At 46.4% G+C, this 23,113-nt stretch overlaps 1 protein-coding gene across 2 annotated transcripts in view; it reads left to right on the forward strand.

Annotated features, from left to right (window-relative positions):
* The window catches only part of LOC123243693 (junction plakoglobin), a 33,443-nt gene extending 11,057 nt beyond the window's left edge, over nt 1-22,386 (forward strand). Inside the window, exons 2-15 of one of the 2 annotated variants that reach the window (XM_044671736.1) lie at nt 5,820-6,038; nt 9,090-9,343; nt 9,557-9,795; nt 10,248-10,449; nt 11,858-12,002; nt 12,143-12,246; nt 13,072-13,410; nt 18,869-19,024; nt 19,248-19,367; nt 19,777-19,927; nt 20,070-20,191; nt 20,468-20,507; nt 20,729-20,898; nt 22,224-22,386. In XM_044671736.1, coding sequence (XP_044527671.1) covers nt 5,831-6,038; nt 9,090-9,343; nt 9,557-9,795; nt 10,248-10,449; nt 11,858-12,002; nt 12,143-12,246; nt 13,072-13,410; nt 18,869-19,024; nt 19,248-19,367; nt 19,777-19,927; nt 20,070-20,191; nt 20,468-20,507; nt 20,729-20,880 — 2,232 coding nt within the window. In that variant the 5' untranslated portion in view covers nt 5,820-5,830 and the 3' untranslated portion in view covers nt 20,881-20,898; nt 22,224-22,386. The remainder of the gene's footprint in view (nt 1-5,819; nt 6,039-9,089; nt 9,344-9,556; nt 9,796-10,247; nt 10,450-11,857; nt 12,003-12,142; nt 12,247-13,071; nt 13,411-18,868; nt 19,025-19,247; nt 19,368-19,776; nt 19,928-20,069; nt 20,192-20,467; nt 20,508-20,728; nt 20,899-22,223) is intronic. The other variant, XM_044671737.1, reaches the window with a different exon arrangement.
* Nucleotides 22,387-23,113: the final 727 nt, after the last annotated feature.

A 23,113-nucleotide genomic window follows, 5' to 3' on the forward strand; every position in this document is an offset into this window, starting at 1 on the left:
TTCATTCTAAGGCAGAAATGCTGTAAGGGTCACAGCTGGTAAGTGTCTGAGGCTAGATTTGAACCCAGAACTGCCCTTCTCTAGGCCTGGCTCTCAATCCATTGAGCTAGCAAGCCCCCTGCTAGACTGATCTTGCTAAAGCTACTCATTCCCCTACTCAGTGGACTCCAGTGGCTCCCTATCTTCTCCTTTCTAAATTTCTATTCTTGTTTAAGTTTTAGAAGACATACAATTATTAGTATATAGTTTGTAAGTAAGTAAAATAAACTTCGAGCAGCTAGGTGGCAAATGGATAGTGAATGCCAGGCCTGGAATTAGGAAGATGACCTGAATTCAAATCTAGCTCCAGACACACACACACACACACACACACACACACACACACAGTGTGATCCTGGATTAGTCACTTAACCCTGTTGGCCTCAGTTTATTTATCCGTAAAATGAGCTGGACAAGGAAATGGCAAACCACTCTGGGATCTTGGCCAAGAAGACCCCAATATAGGGTCACCAAGAGTGAGACATGACTGAAATGAAAAAATGACAAATTTTGACAAAATGAGAAAAAATAAACACTGGAGCCTGCTCAAAAAGTTTTTACCCAATAGACTGTGGGATCAACAAAATCTGGAGACAAGTGGCATCTCAGAAATAAAAGGCAGCACTCCCAAAGTAAGCACACTGAAGGGACCCAGCCCTTTCCCCTCACCCTAGCTCTTTATCTTTGCGTGTAAGGACAGGGCAAACTTGGTCCCAGCTGGGAGCCTGGCTTGTGTCGCTGTGCCCCGGGCTATTTTTAATTCCCCTCCCCTGCCCTCCTCTCCTCCCACCTTGGGTCACCCTGTTTGCTGGGCAGCCGAGGGCCCTCCCTCCTCGGTCTGGCTGCACTCCGCTTTAGGATGCATGGGTAATATCCGGCTGGAATTACTGCTGTGGCTGCAGAGAGGCATCTGAAGCCGAGGAGCAGGGGAGGGAGCAAGGGGAAGAGTCGCTCTGGGGAATGGGATGGCCCACGTGATCATGGGAACACGCAGATCCCCTCACACATATCTCTGGTGCACATACCGCTGTACAGTGAGCCAGAAGATACCCCAGGAGGGAAGGCTCCTTCTGCTCTTAGTGCCAACAATAGAACTTGGACTAAACAAAGACTTCCCTATTCAGTGTTTAAAAGCCTTTTTTCTTTCTCTTCCTTTCGGGGCTTAGAGTTATAGGTAGGGCTCGGTTTCTTCACAGGAAGTGAGGAAGGGCTGACCCGGGGATAAGTCCAAACCCAGTGGCCCCTAAAAAGGGTTCCCTTCTCTATGCCCATGCAGCCTAAAGCTCTCCGAGGCTGGGCATGTCAGTGGCAAGGCAACTGATTACCCCTTGAAATGAACTGCCTGAAAATCCCATCAGGTGAGAGTGATGATGATGATGATAAGAATAATATTAACAGCTAAAATGTATACAAAATATACAACCTGGAGTAGTAGATTAGGTGTTGGATTTGGCATCAAGAAAAGTTGAGGGGGCAAGCTAGGTGGCTCAGTGGATAGAGAGCCAAGCCTGGGCTTCAAATGTGACCTCAAGTACTTCTTAGCTGTGTGACCCACTTAAACCCAACCCCTTACTGCCCTTCTGCCTTGGAATCAATTCTAAGTATCCATTCTGAGACAAACAAAAGGTTATTTATTTATTTTTAATTCAAAGATATTTTATTTTCCCAATTGTATGTAGTAACAATTTTCAACATATGTTTTCTGAAATTATAAGATCCAAATTGTTTCCCTCCTTTTCTTCCTTCCCCCTTCTTGGGAGATGGTAGGCAATTTGATCTGGGTTATACATGTATTATCATGCAAAACATACTTCTATATTGGTCATTGCTGTAAGAGAATACTCATAGGATCCAAATCTCCAGACGAAACCATAAATAGATTAATGCAAAAGAGTATTCTTTGATCTGCATCTGATGGCAACACTTTTTTTCTGGCTGTTAGAAGTAGGTAAGGGTTGTTTAAAAAAAAAAAAAAAGTTGAGATCTGATTCTACTTAGGATACTAGCTATTTGCCCATGCACAAGTCTATTAGTTTCCCTTAGCCTCAATTTCCTTATCTGGACCTACCTTAAAAAGTTAAACCAAGTAATATATATAAAGGGCTTTGCAAACTATATTTTTATTGTTGTTCAATCCTACCCCACTCTTCATGACTCCATTTAGGTTTTCTTGGCAAAGATACTGTAGTGGTATGCCATTTCCTTCTTCAGCTCATTGTACAGATAAGGAAACTGAGGCAACCAGGAATAAATTACTTGTTTAGGGTCACACAACTTGGAAGTGTTTGAGACTAGATTTGAATTCAGGTCTTCCTGACTCTAGGTCCAACACTCTATCTACTGGGCCACCTAGAAACCCCTGTAAAGCGCTATCCAAAGGTTGGTTACTGTGTAAAATTCTATAGCAACAAGTCTGTGAAATAGAAATGTTATCATTATTCCTGTTTCATAGAGAAGGAAACAGTGCTTTGCTCAAGATCACACAATCAGTGGCAGAACTAGGATTGAGACTCAGACCTCCTGATTCAAAGTCATCCTATGCTCTTTTCACAGTGTATTCTCCCTCTCTCCTCCATAAAACCTCCTTGCTATAGACTTAGTCTTATCCTTTGAACCTGTCCTCAGAACTGAGAAGCATTGGTTCCCCTTCTACCAAATAATTTTAAGGCACTTATTTTGCTACCCTTTAAATCTTATCCCTACCCACACCTTCTCACTGAGAAGCTGGCAATACCTCTGAGATGGCGCTCTCTCAGCAAATGTTTTGGCTGTCCAGTCACACTTGGAAAGAGTCACAGAATAACTCTTTTCTCACTAGGTGGGACAAGGTCTAAACTTGGGGTGGTCCTCAGGAGCTAGATCCTTTCCTTCTGGGGTCGCTGCCCTTAACCCAGCAACCTAAGCTGGATGGATGGAAAAGTAGGGCCAATGCTCACTTCCCTCTAGCCCAGTGATGGCAAACCTTTTAGAGCCTGAGTGCCCATACTGCACCCTCATATCACATGTAAGCCCCCTCCTTACCCCAGACTGGGGAGGGAGGAAGTGCTCCGATTGGGCTTCTGGGCAGAGGAGCCGAAGATAGAGAAACATCCTCAGGCCTGTATGGGGAGGGGAAAGAGAGCAGCCTTTCTAGCACTTGTGCCATAGGTTTGCCAACACGGCTCCAGTTTAACTGCCATCGTTCTCTGTCCTCCCCTCCTAAGCTTGCCTACCTGCTAGCCAGTGATGAAAGCCACCCATGCCACCATATTCACCCCCTCTGGGGCATCCAGGCCGGGGAGGTCCTATTGGAGATCAGAGGAGAACATCCAGTGGGAATATCCTTAACAATGAACTCTGACCCTTAGGTTTAATTGATCTTCAGCTGGTAATAGAATAAAGAATTAGGACCCTTTCTGTTGCTGCTTCCAGACTTCTGCTCTCCCTTGGCTCGAAGCCTTGGGGATGGGGGCTATCCTCTAACCCACTGCTTCTGTTGCTGACTTTGACCCTCTTGTGTTTTTTGATAATGGAAGCACAGCAAATTGCTTTGGATGGAGTAGGGGACTGGAGAGGCTTAGAATCCTCTTCTGGCCTAACTGGTGAGGTGGCCTGGCTGGATGGAAGAGAAAGAGCTTTCCTGTCTTTGTTTACCTGGAGGATTAACTTTAGGAGGCTGCTCCTTGCCCAGACCTAGCTGAGTACTATTGACAGGGTGAAGGTGACCTTATTTACTGACACATGTTTGCTGTTCCTGCCTCTTCCTACGCAAGTTTTCTTCCACACTGTGGGAGGATATGAAAACCAGATCTCAGGCATGTGACAGGCTGGCACCGTGTAGGATGGGCACACGGTATTCCCTTCACCTCTCCACCTGGAACCTTAAGGTCTCCCTCTGGGCTCCGGGATGGAGGGAGAGTCTTCAGGGAGCTGTATCACTGGCTCCAAAGGTTCCAGCTGGGCCTCCTGTGGCCTCCCTTCCACCCCCAATCTCTCTTTTTGCCTCACAGGGGCCCTGGGGAAGAGCCTGGGGACAAGGGTGGGAACTGAGGGCCTGCTCCTGAAATAGCCAGAGACAGCCTTGTCTTTCCTGTGGCAAATGCCAGGAAAGCAGCTGGGCGCATCTGGCTGGAGCCTGGGCCTGGCGTCTCTGTCTTTCTGGGCCTCTCTAGCACATTCCATTTATCAGCCCTGAAACTGTGAGTCATTCTGGGAAGGAGGGAAGAAGCTGATCTCTCTCCTGGCCCCGCCTGTCTCAGGTGGAGTGCTGGGCAGGGAGCTGGGCGGAGCTGCCCTTATCTGGCCGTGTAGGGCCCCAAGAATAGAAAGAAATGAGAGCTTCCTGGATGGGGATGACCGGCTAATTGACCCACTATCTGTGGGATGGGCCTTCTGAATAGTTTGTTCTGGTGGGAATGAGCTGCTCTGCGCCATCTCTGTGTCACTCACTGTCTCTCCTTTGTAACAAAAAGCGTGTGTTCTGGCTGGAGCGGAGCCTGCAATCTGCTGGGAAAAAAAGAGTTTTTCCTTTGTGTATGGAGCTAACTGGTCCTGAGGGGGATTGAATCTGTGACGCTGGCTTCTTTAACTCTAGATAACTGAACTCACCCTTTCTGGAGGCGGAAAAAGGAAGCATCCTCTCTTAGTGCATGAAGTCAAGTCTTTAGTCCTTAAGGTTTAAGGAAAAGGGAAAAAAAGCTCTTGTCTCGGCCATCCCTAGAGTCTTATCCCACCTCCCAGCTAGGGAGGCTCTTGTGGGATTAGAGGCTATTTCTATTAGGAAGTCAGGGTTTAGGATCTGGTCCCCTGTGAGTTACTCCATGTTAGCTTAGCTCTTGCCTCACCTAGGAAGGGAGAGTGGCGGGATGACTGTCCTAAAGTATGACTGTGACAAAGTGTTCATCACATTTTCCCTGTTTTCTGGGGAGCCGGTCCCTGGAGAAACCAGTCTGGCCTGTTCCCTGGGCCCTGCCCATCCCTCCCCGCTGCTCTCCATGTTTTCCAAGGGATCCTTCCTGGGGGTGGAGTGATCAGAGTCACCGTGGTGGGGTGGGATGGGATGGGACGGGATGGGATGGCTGCACCCCAGAGCCCTTTCCTTCCGATTCGGGGGGAGTGGTAGAGACAAGGAAGGGGCTGAGTGAGTCTAGTCTTGCCCAGGTATCTCTTTGCTGCCTCTACCCAGTCACATACCCATGATGTCATGTACCCCTCCCCGCCAACTCCTTTCACTGGAGTGGACAGTTCAGTGATGGTAAGTGGAGTGTCTATACACCCTGGTGTCCACCCACCCAACTCCCAGTGGCTCGTAACTCCACCTTCCCCTTGAGACTGTGCGTCATTTCTCTGCCGCTCCCTCTGTGTGCTCATTCCTCTCCCTACCTGTTCAGACAACACTGGGACACTGAACAGAGAGCTCCCTGCCCCTTCTGGGTAAGCTCCCTGGCTCTTCCCCTTGATTCCTAGGGCCCAGCCTGGTGGGAAGGGTGGGTGAAGGAGGCGGGGGATGCCGCCTCTACGGGCTGGGGCGGTCTGCCTTGGGGAGGCCCAGTAAAAAAGCTTGTCTTCATTTTCACAGGGGGAGGAAATCCGGGTTTGGGTTAGGAGGGATGGAGAGAAAAGTGGAGGAGAAGTGGAAGAGAAGAATAAAGGCCCTGCGAGAGACTGGCAGAGGCAGCCAAAACGGGGAAAGGGTTTGGAAGAAAGTTGATGGTGATAGGAGCTAGCCGCCCAGGGAGTGGTGTGGGCGTCCTGGTCCGGTCCTGGCTCTCGCTGACCCTCTTGTCCCTTCCATGTATCAGCAGCAACTGCCATGGAGGTGATCAACCTGGTTGAGCAGCCCATCAAGGTGACGGAGTGGCAGCAGACATACACCTACGACTCGGGCATCCACTCTGGGGCCAACACCTGTGTGCCGTCGGTCAGCGGCAAAGGCATTGTCGAGGACGATGAGGCCTGTGGCCGCCAGTACACCCTCAAGAAAACCACCACCTACTCCCAGGGGGCTCCCCAGAGCCAAGGTTAGTCCAGTCACACGACTGCCCTGTGTTTATAGAACCTTTTTGTGAGTACTGGAGAAGGGGCTAATCTGATGGAAAAGACCCATGCCCATCCAAAACGCCCGGGCCCAAAGTGGGTACAATGCTAAGGGGTCCTGGGGTGGTGGAAAGACAGTGGAAGAGGTGAAGGAGCATCATGCAAAGGGAAGCCTACGTGTGTGGTATTTTTTTTTAAGAGTTAAGAATATTCATATTTTCTAATTTTTACACTTTTTATTAACACACTTACAAAAAATAACATTCAAACACTGGAAAAATGAAGTAACTTTGGAAACAGAGTTCAAAGCTTTCTGCTTACATATAAGTGTAATGTCTAGGTTTATCCCAGGATCATTACCAACCCATCGATTATTTTGCAAGTAACCGTTTGTCAGTTCCTTGAGTTCTTTGACCTTCCTTGGGGACCTGGACCAGGTCTTGGTTAAATTTGTCTCTCTCTCATCACCTAACACAGTGCTCTATACATAGAGCGCTTTAAAGAAATGATTCCTTTATTTCTTTTCTCTGGATTGTGGATTATATGTGTCCTTTGACTGTTGTAAATGAGTAACAACTCTCATTCATGGATGGGTAAGAGTGCAGTTGTTTGTCTGAGCTGGTAATAGTAAAGAGGAGGTGGGCAAAAGGGCTATGGGGGTACTATCTGTAGGCAGCCAGCCCTTGTATTTATTTTTATTTGTTTATTTAAAGCCCTCACCTTCCATCTTAGAATCAATACTGTGTATTGGTTCCAAGGCAGTAGAGTGCTCAGGGCTAGGCAATAGGGGGTAAGTGACTTGCCTAGGGTCACCCAGCTAGGCAGCCTTTGTGTTGAGCATTGGCAGGTATTGCTTTGATAGCTGAAAGCCTGGAATCACTGCAGGCAGGCAGGGAGGGAACAGAGACTGTCTCCTCCTTCCTGTCTAATTAGAGGGTGGGGCTGTTCCAACTCCCTACGCCTAGGGGCATTTGGGTAGTTGCCAGGGTGGAGCTGCTCTGGGAAGCCTCTGGATCTACCACTCCCAGACTGGGGGAGGTGCTTGTCCAGGGGTTGGGGGATAGACTTATGGGTCCAAGGTCTACTCTATCCCCTGGGGGGATTGCTTTAGACTGGAAACAGGGCCTCTTCTTCTCAGTTTCCAGAATGGGCAGAAAGTGCCAACTTCATTACCAAGATAAGGTGATGGAGTTCTAGTGTCTCATCTGATGAATCTCTGGCCTGAAAGGCAAGAGCCTTGATTTCCAGTCTTAGCTCTTTTCCCTGACAGGATGGTGCTGGGGACCTTGCTGTTTTTGGTTTCTCTGTTAAGTCTAGCCATCATACACTTGGGTATTTATGGTTCTCTCGTCCATGTCTAATCAGTCATCAACTCCTGCCTTATCTCTTGGATCTGTTCCCTCCTTTACACTCCCACTGCCACCACCCTCATGAAGACCATTATTACCTCTCACCTGGGTGATTACAATAGCCTCCTAACTGGTCTTCCTGACTCCAATATCTCCTATGCCATGCTGCCAGATTCATCTAATTTACACGTATAGTGTTCTTGTTTGGGTGTTTCAGTTGTGTCCAACTCTTTGTGAACCCATTTGGGATTTTCCTGACAAATATACTAGGGATTCACGATTCCCTTCTCCAGTTCATTTGACAGATGTGAAAACTGAGGCAAGAAAAGTTAAGGGACTTACCCAGGGTCACATAGCTAGTAAGTGTCTAAGGCTGGTTTTGAATGATGAGTCTTCCAGGTTTTAGGCCCAGAATTCTATTCACTCTGCCATCTAATTGCTTATGTTATATACTCTGTTCAAAACTTTTTTGAATTTCTAGAGGATAGTCCTAGATCCTTAGCCTGATAGTCGTGCCTTTCACAATATGGCTTTAGCCTTATCTCCTTTACTCCTCTTCAGATTTTCTATGCTTTAGTCAAATTGTCCTGCTCATTTACACGTCCCACAGTTTCCCAATGATGTTCCTTGCTCATGGGATTCCCTAAGCCTGGAGTGTTTCCATTTTTGTTTTTAAAATTTTTATGAATAATATTGATATAGATGGATATATTCAATAATATTAATAGTTTATTATAATCCATATTGGTAATTAAGCCATGTGCCTGCTAAGATCTAATTCAAATCGCCCGCCATTACCTTCTGCCCACCTAGCTGCTTCCCTATGAGAGCGTCTCAATCAAGTTCTGAGACTTTATACCTTTGTCTATGTAATCACACTTCCTGCCTACTTGTATTACAAGAGGAATCATGGGAAATGTAGTTTCCAAGTCCCCTAAACATCCACAGGAAGTTTATATCATATATCTAAATATTAAAGCTTAATGAACCCCAAATTCCAATAACACAAAATTCTATCCATGCTTCAAGACCCTACTCAAATATTAACCTCTTTATAAATCCTCAAATATATAAACCTCAAATACCTCTTTATAAATCCTCCTCTGGCCCTAGTCAGAAATGATTTTTCCTTCCCCTGAGCCTTTGCCTAAATCCCTAGTAAGCATTTATAAAGTTTCATTTTGAAATGAATTTATCTTTGTAGGGATCTTATTTCCCTTACTAGATTGTCAGCATTTTGAGGGCAGGGACTCATGTTTTGTGCCTCTCAGTGCCACAGTGCCTTACATATAATGCCTACTTAAGAAATCTTTGGAGTTTCATGGGGAAATTATAGTCTTACAATTGAAGCACTTGTGTGATAGGTAGGTTGGTTTTATATAGGGAGAAACACCAAGGCCTGAGAAAGTTAAACAACTTCCCTATGATCTTTTGGCAATTTACTCTTAGAGTTGAGACCAGAATTCATATCTCCTGACAAATTAGCCTCCCGCTCTTTCCATTAAAACACATTGTCACTTCAAGAGAGACAGGAAGTCAAGGAAGGGAGCTGAGGAAGTCCTGGAGGGATCTGGAGAGGGAACAAGACTATGAGTTAGGTCCTTTCCAAATTCACATTTCACTATTCTTCTCTTCCCCTCCTCCCCTCCATCTCTTTCAGATATGACTTTTTTTTTTTGTCTTCAGGTGATCTGGAATGCCAAATGGCAATGACGAGGGCCCAGCGGGTGAGGGCAGCCATGTACCCAGAGACGACTGAGGATCGTTCTCTTCTGCTGACCACCCAGATCGAAGGGCAGGCCACCAACGTGCAGCGGCTAGCGGAGCCCTCCCAGCTGTTAAAGTCAGCCATCGTTCACCTCATCAACTACCAGGATGATGCTGAATTGGCAACTAGAGCCCTGCCTGAACTCACCAAACTGCTCAATGATGAGGACCCGGTTAGTGGCAGGGGTTGAAGGGAAACAGGAAAATCGGAATATAAGGGATTTATATTACTTTTTAAATTAATAAGTGCTAAGAAATGAATGTCGGGGCGGGGGGGGTCATTGGTTGTAAGATTATGATGGGAGGATCCAGTATCGCTGCTCCCAGGGGAGGGCAAGTCCTTGGCAAACCTCTTTAAGTTCCCCTTCTCCCCCTCTTTCCTGCAGGTGGTGGTAAGTAAGGCAGCCATGATCGTGAACCAGCTGTCAAAGAAGGAGGCATCCCGACGGGCCCTGATGGGCTCACCCCAGCTTGTGGCTGCCGTCGTGCGCACGATGCAGAACACCAGTGACTTGGACACCGCCCGCTGTACCACCAGCATCCTGCACAATCTCTCTCACCACCGTGAGGGGTTGCTTGCCATCTTCAAGTCAGGGGGCATCCCTGCGCTGGTCCGCATGCTCAGGTATCAGTAGACTGGCCAGTATTCGTGCCCAAGGCAGGATCCCCGTCCTGGAGAAGCTTATAGTCAACTCAAAATGATCTTAGAACACTGGGAACAATGAGGAAGCGATAAATGATAGGAAAGGGGATACAGCACAGAATGTAAAGTCTAATAGATCAAAAAGAGAGAGAACTGTGAAGGGACTGGAGTAGTCTAAGAAAGCTTCCTGGAGGAGATGGTCCCTGACGATGAACGGTCAGATATCCCAGTGCCTGGACTCCCCTCCTTCCCCTACGCTGCTGTAGCTTGAACTAATCCTTCCCCTCGTTTCCCCTTGCTGGGTTACCCCTAGTTTCCATCTTTCCTTTCCCAGCTTGGAGTTCTTTGAATCTCATTTCCTAATGACATGGGGTATGAGGCTCTGGGTGTATTGAATGGGGTGCATCTCTGATGGCTCTCTCTTCCCTTCACAGTTCTCCAGTGGAATCAGTCCTGTTCTATGCCATCACGACATTGCATAACCTGCTGCTTTATCAAGAGGGTGCCAAGATGGCCGTCCGTCTGGCAGATGGGCTGCAGAAAATGGTGCCCCTCCTCAACAAGAACAATCCCAAATTCTTGGCCATTACCACTGACTGCCTGCAGCTTCTTGCCTATGGCAACCAGGAGAGCAAGGTGAGGCCATCTTCCCAGTGCCTTGAGCCTCTTCCTATGCCAGCCTCATCTCCTACCTAGCTACTGAAATGATTTCCCTAAAGTATTCATCTTTTTTTTTTTTTAAATCCTTACCTTCTGTCTTAGAAATAGTACAAAAGATCACTTCCGAGGCAGAAGAGCGGTAAGGGCTAGGCATTGGGGGTTAAGTGCCTTGCTTGAGATCACCCAACTAGGAAATGTCTGAGACCAGGTTTGAATCCAGGATGTCCCATGTCCAGACTTGATTCTCTATCTACTGAGCTATTAGCTGCCCCCTAAAGCATATATCTTGATTTTGTCACTCCCCAGCAGCTCAACAAATTCTGATAGCTCCCTATTGTCCCTGGGATCAAATATGAATCTTCTGCTTCATATTTACACATTGCCTTATTTCTACCTTTCCAATCTCTTCTTTAAAAAAAAAATACTTACCTTTTGTCTTAGTATGTATGAATTCTAAGACAGAAGAGAGTGGCAAAGACTAGGCAATTGGGGTTATGTGACTTGCTCAGGGTCACACAGATAGGAAATATCTGTGCTTTCCAGGCTCATCCTGCTTGACCCTCCTCAACATACTATAACTCTGGATAACTTTGGCTTCCTTGCTGTTCCTTGAACCCAACCGCCCACCTTCCAACATGGTGCCTTTTCTTTCACTGGTCCTCCCCTATATGTGGAAAGCTCTCCTTTCTCATTACTGTCTCCTTCCTTTCCTGGCTGTCTTCTGTAGGAGACCTTACTTGGGCTGTTCTTCACCCCTTGCTGTTCCTTTGAGAACTGAGATTACTTTCCATCTATTCTGTATATGTCTTTGTATGTACATGGTTGTTTGTTGTCACCCCAACTAAACTGTGAGCTCTGTGAGTTTCAAAATTAACATCCAATATTCTAAGTATTATATTTTATAAAGTTTATGAATAATAACTTAAGTAAAAAGATAGAGTAGAAAGGCCACTATCCAAGCGGTGGTCGCAGGTAAAAGAGAGAGTGGGAGGAGTTACTGAACTATATACAAACATGACCATGCAACATGATGGAGAGAGGAGAGGAATTCTGGGAAATACTAAGGGAATTTGGGGGAACATAGTTCAAAGGTACAAATTTCCACTTATACAGCTCTTTGAGAACAGAGATTGTGCTTTTTGGCTTTTCCCTATATCACCAGCACTTAGTACAATACCTGGCACATAGTTAAACACATAATAAGTGTTTGTGAACTTGTAACTGACTGACTGTCAAGAAGTCACTTCTGCTTGCTGACCTCTGTCTTGCTGAGGCCTCCATCTCTGGCCCCTTTATAGAAACCATTTAGACCCAAGATCCCTGCTAACGTCTCCCTACCAAATCTCCTATGCTCAGCCTCCCTCTCCCTTTGCTCTCTCTGTAGCTCATCATCCTGGCCAATGGGGGCCCCCAGGCTCTGGTGCAGATCATGCGTAACTATAGTTACGAGAAGCTGCTCTGGACCACAAGCCGAGTGCTCAAGGTGCTGTCTGTGTGTCCCAGCAACAAGCCTGCCATTGTGGAAGCTGGTGAGGCACCATTTCTGGAGATCTTTGGATGGGACTTGGGTGATAGAGGGGGAAGGTGGCAGTCATCGGGGAGTTGGGGCTCTTCATGTATCATGGGGTTTTGTGTATCCCTCATAATGCTATTCCCTCTCCACATCTAGGTGGTATGCAGGCCCTGGGCAAACACTTGACAAGCAACAGCCCTCGCCTTGTGCAGAATTGTCTGTGGACCCTGCGCAACCTCTCCGATGTAGCCACTAAGCAGGTAAGGGCCTCCTTAGCCCCTCATATCCTCCCTTTCCTCTCCTAAGGTGGCCTCCTTAACCCCATCCCCCTCAACATCCACTCCCAGCTTTCTGCCTAGGGATCTAATACCCCTTTCTTTATGTGGTATGATTGCAGCAGTCAGGAATGCCAGATATTCTGAAATCTCTCCTACCTGGGAGTCAGTTCCTGAAATTCCATCTTCAGAGCTTCATCCCTTTAATTTAAAGCTTTAATCCTTTTAATCCTTGGAAGGGATCCTTTACATATTCATATGAAGGAAAGAAGGATACAAGATTAGGTTTTATTAGGAGAAATATATGGAATAAAGACTCTGTAGGTACTGAGATTCATAGAGGGTGCCGGGAAATGAGGAAGAGATGGAAGGACAGCTTACTTCAAAATTTTGCCTAGCGTGGGCATCTCCATCTCCCTCCATAATGCCAATATCTTCCCTAGCCTTAAGGGCAATACTTCTATCCTAACACACTATTCAGGTGTTGGGGACAGAATTGGAATGAAAGATTAATGGAGCCAGACACTGGCTTCCTTCCACTCAGTCTGGAGGATTAGTTGGATTTCAGAGAATGTTGTTGGAGTGGGGTGAAAGGGGAGATGGAAGGTCCTAACAAATCAGTTCAAATGATGGCATGCCATAAGGTCAAGAATACTGGCAAGTTGGAAGGAAGAAGGATTCAGAAGCCTTGCTCAATCAGTCAATACGCATTTACTGTGGGCTAGATGCCGTCCTAAATACTGGAAGTGCACAGAAAAGGCAGAGAGAGCCATATTCTCAAGGAACTCGTATTCTCTTTTCCTTCTCCAGGAGGGCCTGGATAGCGTGCTGAAGATCTTAGTGAACCAACTGAGTGTGGATGATGTGAATGTGCTCACCTGTGCCACAGGCACCCTTTCCAATCTGACCTGCAACAACAGTAAGAACAAGACACTTGTGACTCAGAACAGCGGCGTGGAGGCACTGATCCATGCCATTCTGCGTGCGGGCGACAAAGACGACATTACTGAGCCTGCTGTCTGTGCACTGCGACATCTCACCAGCCGCCACCCAGAGGCTGAGATGGCACAGAATTCCGTGCGCCTCAACTACGGCATTCCCGCCATTGTCAAGCTGCTCAACCAGCCCAACCAATGGCCTTTGGTTAAGGTATTGCCTACTAGAGGAGCTGAGGGATGTTTGGGGAAGACGAGGGCACTACACAAGGGGGCCTGGTGGAGCAGCCCAAGTGGCAGTTTTTTTTGGGTGCAATTTGGCCAAGAATAAAGCTAAAAATACCCGAGTTAGACTAGAGTAAGTCTGGCTTCTCAATGACCTTGGTTAAGAGAGAGGATGACAAAGAATTACCCCTTCCCTGAAGGCCTCTTCATGCAGCAAACATTTATTGAGCATCTGCTAGATGTAAGGCACTGTTTTAAGCACTGTGAGGATGTAAAATTGAAGAAGATAGATGCTTTAGCCTAGGACTTTCCATTCTCACATCGCCAGCTGTCTACTGAACATCTCCAACTGGATATCCCATAAACAAAGATGTTCTAAATGGAACTCATCTCCTTTCTCCCCAAAAGTTATCCTTTTCCTAACTTCTATTTCCAATATTCTATAAGCCTCTGTTCCTAACTATTTCCATTGAGGACACCACCATCCTTTTAGTATCCAGTTTTCTAACCTCAAAGTCATCTTCCATTCTTTGTTCTCCCAAACCACTCACATCCAATCAGTTTTCAAGTCTTGTTCATTCTGCTTCCATAATGTGTCATGAATCCTTCCCCTTCTGTCCACTCACATGGCCACCACCCTGGTTCAGGCCTTTATCACTTTTTTTTTATTTTTTAAACTCTTACCTTCCATCTTAGAATTGATACTAAATATCAGTTCCAAGGCAGAAAAACAGTAAGGGCCAGGCAATTGAGGTTCAATGACTTGCCCAGGATCATGCAGCCAGGAAGTATCTGAGACTAGATTTGAATCCAGTCTCTCCTGTGTTTAGGCCTGGCTCTCCATCCATTGGGTCACCTAGCTGCCCTTCCTTATCACGTTTTGTCTGGATGATTGTGGCCGTTTCTTGACTGGTCTTCATGTTTCCAATCCCTCCCCTCTCTAATCCATTGCTCACACGGTTGCTGAAGTCGGTCTGACCATGTTACTCCTCTAATCTAGAAACTCTAGCAGCACCTTTTGCCTCTAGGATAAAAATGCACTATCTTCACAATCTGGCTCCAGCCTGCCTTCTAGGCTGTTGCTCATCACTATTCTGCATGCATCCTGTGTTTTTCCTTACTGGTCAATAAGATCCTTGAGGGCAGGGACTGTTTCATTTTTGTTCTCACATCTTCTGTGCCTACCACAGTACCTGGCCTGGGGGAGGAGGACATTCAGAAAACATTAATTGGATTAAATAACAGAGGGAATAAGGCAAGTACATAAATATAACCACAGCACAATATAGTGAGGTGTACAAGAGAGGCCCAGAGAAAGGTGCATGCCTCAGCATGGGAAGGATGTCTTGGGTTGACATGGGGCTACAGATGCCAGAATGAGAAAGGACCCAGGACCATGATGCTGGGGGTCAGGGCACGGTGGGGGCTGACGGTTGCAGGACCTTTCCAAGCAGTCCAATTGGCAGCATTAGCATAAGAGCAAAACACTGAGCCAGGAGTTGGGAAACCTGACTAACTTGTCTTCTTAGCTTTGCCACAAACTAGATTGGTGACCTCAGCTTCAACTCCCTCATCTGTCAAAAGTAGGAATTATTATAAATGTTCTTTGGTATCAGAGCCCTGGTGAAGGCTCCGTGAAAGAAGGCATATGAAAGTGTTTTGGAAAGTAAAAAATGCTGGGTAAGGCAGTGGCGATGGGTATTTATAGGGAGTTGTTTTACAGGTAGGCGAGAAGGATGAGAGAACTGTCTGGCATTTGGCACTTGCTCATAGGTGGAGCCTCGTCAAATGTTGAGTAAATGAGTGGAATAGCAAGTTAGGGAGGCGAGGTTGTACCGCTGATAGGATGCTTCATTAGAGAAGAGATCCATTTCTGTGATGGTCAGGGGAAGGGAGAGGTTAAAACATGAATCAGGGATGAGGGAAGATGGGCAGCCTCATAGAGCAACCCAGTTTTTAGCTCATGACAAGATGAGAATCACTGAAGGAAGAAGCTTCCTGATGTGCCCAAACCAATATAGAGTATTGGTTCAAAGTTGGAAGGTTGGAGGTTTTTTTTCTTTTGTTTTGTTTTTTTTAAATAGAAACCTGAACAAAAGACCCTCTCAAAAATGAGGAATATCCAGAACCTGGAGAAACCAAGGATAATGTATATGGGTATTCTTGTACATGTCCTGCCTCTCTGCTCCAGAATTCTGAAATTCCCCTCTTTGACCAGAGTTTCCCGACCTTCAGTTTCTCCTGCCTCATCCCTCCTAGATTAGATCTATTTGTTCTCCTTGACCTTCAGCCCTTCTCTTTATCTCTTTTTCTCAGACTGTCACCCTGCTCCCTTCCCTCCTCCCTTCACAGGCTTGCCTCATTCAGCTAGATACACTCAGCAACCCTTGGATCCCTTGCCTCCTGGCTCTGTTGCTAGTCATTCCTGACCTTGTTACTGCCTCCATCATTTATCTGTCTTCTCTGTTCTGACTTATGCTACTAAATACTCACATGTCAGTGCCAGCTATGTTAACTGTAGAATCTACAAAAAAACTTATTAAACTCTTACTATGTGCCAGGCACTGTGCACCAAGATTACAAAGGCAAAAACCTGGTACCTATTTTTAAAGCCCACCTTCTAGAGGAGAGGTGGTTATCCTTGGCCAGGTTAGCCTTTTCACCAACCCTTCTGTCTCCTCCAGAAGATTGTCCCTTTGCTCATTCCTGATTTTTCTCTCATTTCTCCTTATCCACAGATTCCTTCCCTACTGTCTACCCTGCTGAACCATCTCTTCCTTCTGGATACTTTTCCTCCCTAGGATTCTTTTTAAAAAAACCCCAAACCCCTTACTTTCTGCCTTAGAATTGATACTAAATAATGGCTTCAAACAGAAGAGTGGCAAGGGCAAGGCAATTGGGATCAAGTGACTTGCCCTAGGTCATACAACTAGGAAGTGTCTGTGGCCACATTTGCCTTCCTAGATTTTTTTTTTTTAGATACAGCTGTATTTTGATTTTCTTCATATCTTGTCTGATCAAGCTTTTTCAGTACCTTTTTCAAGGTCTTCCTATGGTTAGGTATACCCTAGGTCTTTGTCCTGAGCCCTCTTTCTTTCTCTTTCTACATGCCTGTTTTTAGTGATTTTCATCAGCCCTCATCAATTAAACAAGCATTTGTTTGTTTGTTTGTTTTTTTAAACCCTTAACTTCTGTTTATTGGCTCTTTGGTGGAAGAGTGGTAAGGGTGGGCAATGGGGGTCAAGTGACTTGCCCAGGGTCACACAGCTGGGCAGTGTCTGAGGCCATATTTGAACCTAGGACCTGTGGTCTCTAGGCCTGACTCTCAATGCACTGAGCTACCCAGCTGACCCTAAGCAAGCATTTATTAAACAATTATGTGTTAGACGTTGGGGGTACAAAGACAAAAATAAATCTGTTCTTACCATCAACTAGCTTACACTGTAGAGACAATTAAGTGGTGTGATGAAAATAGCACTGGGCCTAGAGTCAGGAAGTCCTGAGTTCAAATCTACTCTCAAACATTTATTAGCTGTATAACCTTGAGCAATTCACTTAATCTTAGTTTCTTCAACTGTTCAATGGGGAATCATAATAATGCTTACTTCCCAGGGTTATTGTATCAAATGAGATCATATTTTTAAAGCTCTTTGCAAACCTTAAAGAGATATATAAATGCTGGTTATTATTATTATTATTACCAGGACAGTTAGTTAGCACAGTGCTTAGAATGTCAGACTTGGAGTCCAGAAGACTCATCTTCAAGAGATCAAATCCGATCTGGCACTTACTAGCTGTGTGAATCTGAGCAAGTTACTTAATTCTGTTTAATAGTCTCAGTTTCCCCACCTCTATCTTATGCATTCTTGATATTCATTTTGTGTATACTTTTTGTGGCTCGATGTACCTGTTGCCCACCAATAGAGTGTGAGTTCCTTAAGGGCAAGGAATACTTCATTCTTGTCTTGTTATCCCCAGCATCTGACATGTACTAAGTGTATGTAGATACATTCTTGTTGATTGGATTGAATTACAAGCATGCCTGGGTTTTCTCCATTCTTGAAAACCCATCAGTTGACCTTTCTATCCCTTCTAACCCTCATCCTGTATATCTTCTCCCTTTCACAGTCAGACTTTTAGAAAAGCTCATTTATACTGCTTGCCTCTATTGCCTTACCTCTGACCCACTTCTCTATCCCTTCCAGTTGGCCTTTCAACCCCAACACTTGATTGAAACCACTTTCTCCAAAATTACCAGTGATCTCTTAACTGCTAAATACTCTGGAATCTTCTCTGTCCATATATGACTTGATCTCTCTGTAGTTTTTGACACTTTCAACTATTCCCTCCTAACTTCTACCTGCCCCAAGACATGTTCTTCTTCATTGGCTTCTGGAAAGCTCCTGTTTTGATTGCCCTTCTCCTGTTCTGACCAGTCCTTTTTTGTTTCCTTTGCTACATCAATCATTATCTTATTCCTGTCCACAGAATGTGGAAATCCTCCAAGGCTCTGTTCTGGGCCCTGTTCTTCACTTTCTACACTCTTCTTCTTGTTGATCTCATCTCCTCCCATGGGTTTAATTATCAGATGACTCATACATACATACATACATACATACGTGAGTTTGTGTGTGTATAGCCATAATTTCTTCTGAACTCTAATTCTGCTTTTCTTTTTCCTGTTGGACAGTTCTGCTCAGATGTCCCATAGGTATAGGGATCTTGGATTCAACATGTCCAAAATAAAACTCCATTATATTTCCCCCCAAAAAAAAACCTCCATTATTTCCAAAATCCTTCTATGCCCCATATTTTTTTTTAATACTTTTATTTTTTTTTAAACCCTTAACTTCTGTGTATTGGCTCCTTGGTGGAAGAGTGGTAAGGGTGGGCAATGGGGGTCAAGTGACTTGCCCAGGGTCACACAGCTGGGAAGTGTCTGAGGCCAGATTTGAACCTAGGACCTCCCATCTCTAGGCCTGACTCTCAATCCTCTGAGCTACCCAGATGTCCCATGCTAACATCTTTTAAAGCACAGCTGGGGTGCCACCTCCTATACAAGACCTTTCCTGATATCTCCCCTCTCCACCAGCCCCACAGTTTTTACTATTCTTTCCTTCTTCAATTTACTTTGTATGTATTTATCTTAATTTAGAGCAAAGACTGCTTTATATTTGTTTGCTATCTTTAATTCCTAGCACCATACAAGGGTATGTAGTATATATTTCATTTTTGTTGAAATGAATCGACTCTTTGTGGCTGACAGGCAGAAGAGGGGAGAAAGAAATCTAGAGCAGAGGGTATCTGATTAGCTGCAAGTCTTTTATCATGTTCTTGTGTTGAAGTTAAGGGCTTTGATGCCCTGGTGCTGGGAAGCTGCCCAGCTCTCTAGGTGTTCAGAAAGGGCTCATATTCATGGTCCTTCCTCTTTCCTCCTTTTTTATCAGGCAACTATTGGATTAATCAGGAACTTGGCCTTGTGTCCTGCCAATCATGCTCCCTTACAGGAGGCAGCGGTCATTCCCCGCCTTGTCCAGTTGTTGGTCAAGGCCCATCAGGATGCCCAGCGCCATGTGGCTGCAGGCACACAGCAGCCCTACACGGTATGTGGACTTGGATGAAGCTCTCCACACACCTCCTTCCCACAGCTCTGCTGCTTGGAGGAGAGAGACCCGTACACCCCGAGGACAGAGAAAGGATTCGGTGGCACCCCACGGATGGGGGGGGTGCCTGCTCTGTGGACCAGGGGAATACAAACAGGGTGCCTGCTCTCCACTGAGGAACACTCTGTTGTCTCTCTTTCCTAATGCCAATTCCTATTTTCAGGATGGTGTAAAGATGGAGGAAATTGTGGAAGGCTGTACTGGTGCCCTGCACATTCTGGCCCGCGATCCCATGAACCGTATGGAGATTTTCCGGCTGAACACCATCCCTCTGTTTGTCCAGGTGCGCTCAGGAGGGCAGCAGGATGCACACATACGAGCTTTCTTTTTCTACTCTACCCATCTGAGGGGAGTCTTTCGCTGTGCTGATGGGAAATATGGAGAAAGGGGGGGTCCAGTGTATTTAGTCTCTGACCTCAAAAGCCCCCGTCAAGGCCCCTTTCTTAACTGCCTACCCACCTGTGGAGCCGAAGGCTCCTCTGTAGGCAGCCCGAGATGTCTGTGCTGGGGATTTGGGCCCCTTCAGAAAGGTTCCCTCCATCACTCCCAGTGTGGCTTAAGCGGCAAAAATAGAAAGCTGATAATATTGGGGAGGGGGAGGTAGACGAGCCCTTCGGAAAGCAGGAAGGCAAGGGGCAGGGGTACGAGGCGGAGCCCATGTCACATTCTTGCCCCTGTCCCTGCGTTCCCAGCTCCTGTACTCCTCAGTGGAGAACATTCAACGAGTGGCGGCTGGAGTGCTGTGTGAGCTGGCCCAGGACAAAGAGGCGGCCGACTGCATCGATGCCGAGGGAGCCTCAGCCCCGCTCATGGAGCTCTTGCATTGCCGCAATGAGGGCACTGGTGAGAGGGGGGCTGAGCGGGCGGGGAGGAGGGCCGAGAAGCTGCCCATGTCCCGTGGCCAAGACGGCAAGGAGACGCTTTGTCCTAACTCGGCCCCGTCCCTTTCTCTGCTAACTCCGCGTTCCCTCCTCTCTGCCACCAGCCACCTATGCCGCCGCTGTTTTGTTCCGTATCTCTGAGGACAAGAACCCAGATTATCGCAAACGTGTTTCTGTGGAGCTCACAAATTCTCTCTTCAAACATGATCCGGCTGCCTGGGAGGCTGTGAGTGTCAAGGGCCGGAGCCCAGCATCCCCTTCCCAGCCACTCTCCTGCCATTGGCTCTCTTGGCTTTTTAGCGGCGCCCCAGGGCATCAGGAGGGGTCCACGTGAATGTGTTGTGGCACGAGCTGCACGAGCTTGTCCTTGCCACGGTTCCCCACCTTCCCCTGAGATCTCTCCTCGCCCCAGTCCGTCTTCCCGGAGGCAGCCGTGTTTGGCTGTTTTCTCATTCCCACTCCCAGCCCCGTCCCTCATGCTTCCTTTCTTCTCTTTCTCCAGGCCCAGAGCATGATCCCCATTAGTGAACCTTACCAAGAGGGTGAGTATATGGCACACAGCAAGAAGAGAATGTTTCCATGTATGTGTGTCTTATCTCCAGAGCTAGCTGATAATGAACTATAAAAATCCCCAGCTGGCTAAGTGGCCGTTCTCTGGGGCCCCTGATATCTCAGTAGTAACCATGGGGCACTGAAGAGGATGGGGAGCAGGGGGCTGGAGGAGAAGGGCGGAGGCTCCTAAACGGAACCCTTCTTTCCTCAGACCTGGATGCCACATACCGTTCCATGTACCCCGCTGATGGGCCCATGGACCCTATGGAGATGCACATGGACATGGAAGGGGAGTACCCCATTGACACCTACAGTGATGGTCTCCGGCCCACTTACCCTACTGCTGATCATATGCTGGCTTAGCCCAGCCCCTCACTCATGGTATGGCCCCCCATCCCCCAAGTCTTCTCATTCTATCTCTGCATGCTGTTCCAGCCTAGCCCTGTGCCTTTGTCTGTCTTCTGAGGTTCCCTTCCTCTTCTCCCTAGAGATTGTTCCTTTTTCTTATTGCTATAGCAGCTTGGATTTGGTAGAAAAGAGTTCCTTCTATGTAGAATTATCACAAGAAAATAATACTCTGGGGTCCCCTTATTCCTATGATTAAAAAGAAAAACACTTTTTAAAAAATATTTTTTTAATTAAGAACATTTTTCCATGGCTACATGATTCATGTTCTTTCCCTCCCTTCCTCCTATCCCCCTCCTGTAGCCAACAAGCAATTCCACTGGGTTTTACATGTGTCATTGATCAAGACCTATTTCCATATTATTAATATTTGCACTAGAGTAATCACTTAGTGTCTACATCTCCAATCATGTCCCCATTAACCCATGTGATCAAGCAGCTGTTTTTCTTTTGTGTTTCCGCTTCTACAATTCTTCCTCTGAATGTGGGTAGCGTTCTTTTCCATAAATCCCTCAGAGCTGTCCTGGGTCATTGCATTGCTGCTAGTACAGAAGTTCATTACATTCGATTTTACCACAGTGTATCAGTCTCTGTGTACAATGTTCTGGTTCTGCTCCTTTCACTCTGCAGCAGTTTCTGGAGGTCTTTCCAGTTCACATGGAATTCCTCCAGTTCATTATTCCTTTGAGCACAATAGTATTCCATCACCAACAGATACCACAGTTTGTTCAGTCATTCCCCAATCATTTTGGGGACACCCCCTCATTTTCCAATTTTTTGCCATCACAAAGAGTGTAGCTATAAATATTTTTGTACAAGTTTTTTCCCCTATGATCTCTTTGGGGTACAAACCCAGCAGTGGTGTGGTTGGATAAAAAAGGCAGACAGTCTAAAAAAAAAACCAAAACACTTTTAAAGAATACATTGAAAGAATACAAGGTGGTTCAGGAGATAGTAAGCCAGGACCTGGATTCAAACTTGGCCTCGGACGGACACTTCTTGCTATGCCTTACTGCTCTTCTGCCTAGAAACCAATACTCAGTATTGATCCTAAGATGGAAGGTAAAGGTTTGTGCTATGATATGTACATTACCACAGTCACTTTGGGAGCAACAAAGAGATTTCTATTTCCCAGTGCTGGAATGTTTTTTCCGAGATCTAATCTCATTTATTTTTCCTTCATGGACCTGGTACAAAGAGAAGTACCTGCCCAGGTCTTTGGAAAAGGGGTGTGGGAGGGTGATACAGTGGAAAAGAAATAGTCTCTTCAGTGATCGTTTCACTTTTTTCTTTTTCCCCAGGTATCATTCTTGATCCCAGGTAAAGGGACTGAGACAGAAAGTGCCTGAGCGGAGGACCAAGCTGGGTGGCTGGGACTTCACTCGCCCACGCCCATAAGAGGTTCTCCTCTTTGGGGTTTTTATTAATTTTGAGTTCTCTTTCCATGTATGTGTGTGTGTGTGTGTGTGTGTGTGTGTGTGTGTGTGCATGTGTATGTGTGTGTATGAGTATGAGTGTGTGAGTGTGTGTGTGTGTGTGTATGTGTGTATGTGTGTGTGTGTGTGTGTATGTTGTGGGGTTTAGGGCCTGACACTTCCCTCTCCCCCAACCCTTTGCCATGGGGGCCTCATCTCCTTCCCCTGGCTCCTGAAGCTTTAATATATATATAAATATATGTCACATGTCCATTACTCCACCTCAATGACCTGCCCCTGGTTCGATCACTCAGGCACCTTTTCCCTTTTCTAAACTCTCAGTGCAGGTAGTCTGGAGCCTGGGGAAGCTTTGGTTTGTGCTGATTTCTGAATTTGCTTTTTCCAGCCCCCTCCTGATCCCCCAGCCCAGAGTTTCTGCCTCAAACTTCAGAAAAACTCAAAGTTTCTCTAGTCCAAAGAATTCAGAAAACTAAAGGGGCAGACCACATGAAATGGGCCCAGGGAGAGAACGAGAGTCCTCTCACTCTGGGAAGCTTTGGCTTCTCTTTCCAGAATGCTGAATTGGCTTTTTACCTAATGAGGAGAACTCAGTGCACATCCCCTTCTCTCCTCCAACCGCACCATGTAACCTCTCTGACCCTGGAGAAGCAACTCGTACCCTTGACTGACCCTCTCTGGTGTGTGGTGTGGGTTTCTTCCCTTTTACTGTTTCATTCTTCCCATTGTCCTTCCTGGGAGTGTAGGGGAAGCGAGGG

This window comes from Gracilinanus agilis, chromosome 4, assembly GCF_016433145.1.
Source record: "Gracilinanus agilis isolate LMUSP501 chromosome 4, AgileGrace, whole genome shotgun sequence".
Lineage (NCBI taxonomy): Eukaryota > Metazoa > Chordata > Mammalia > Didelphimorphia > Didelphidae > Gracilinanus > Gracilinanus agilis.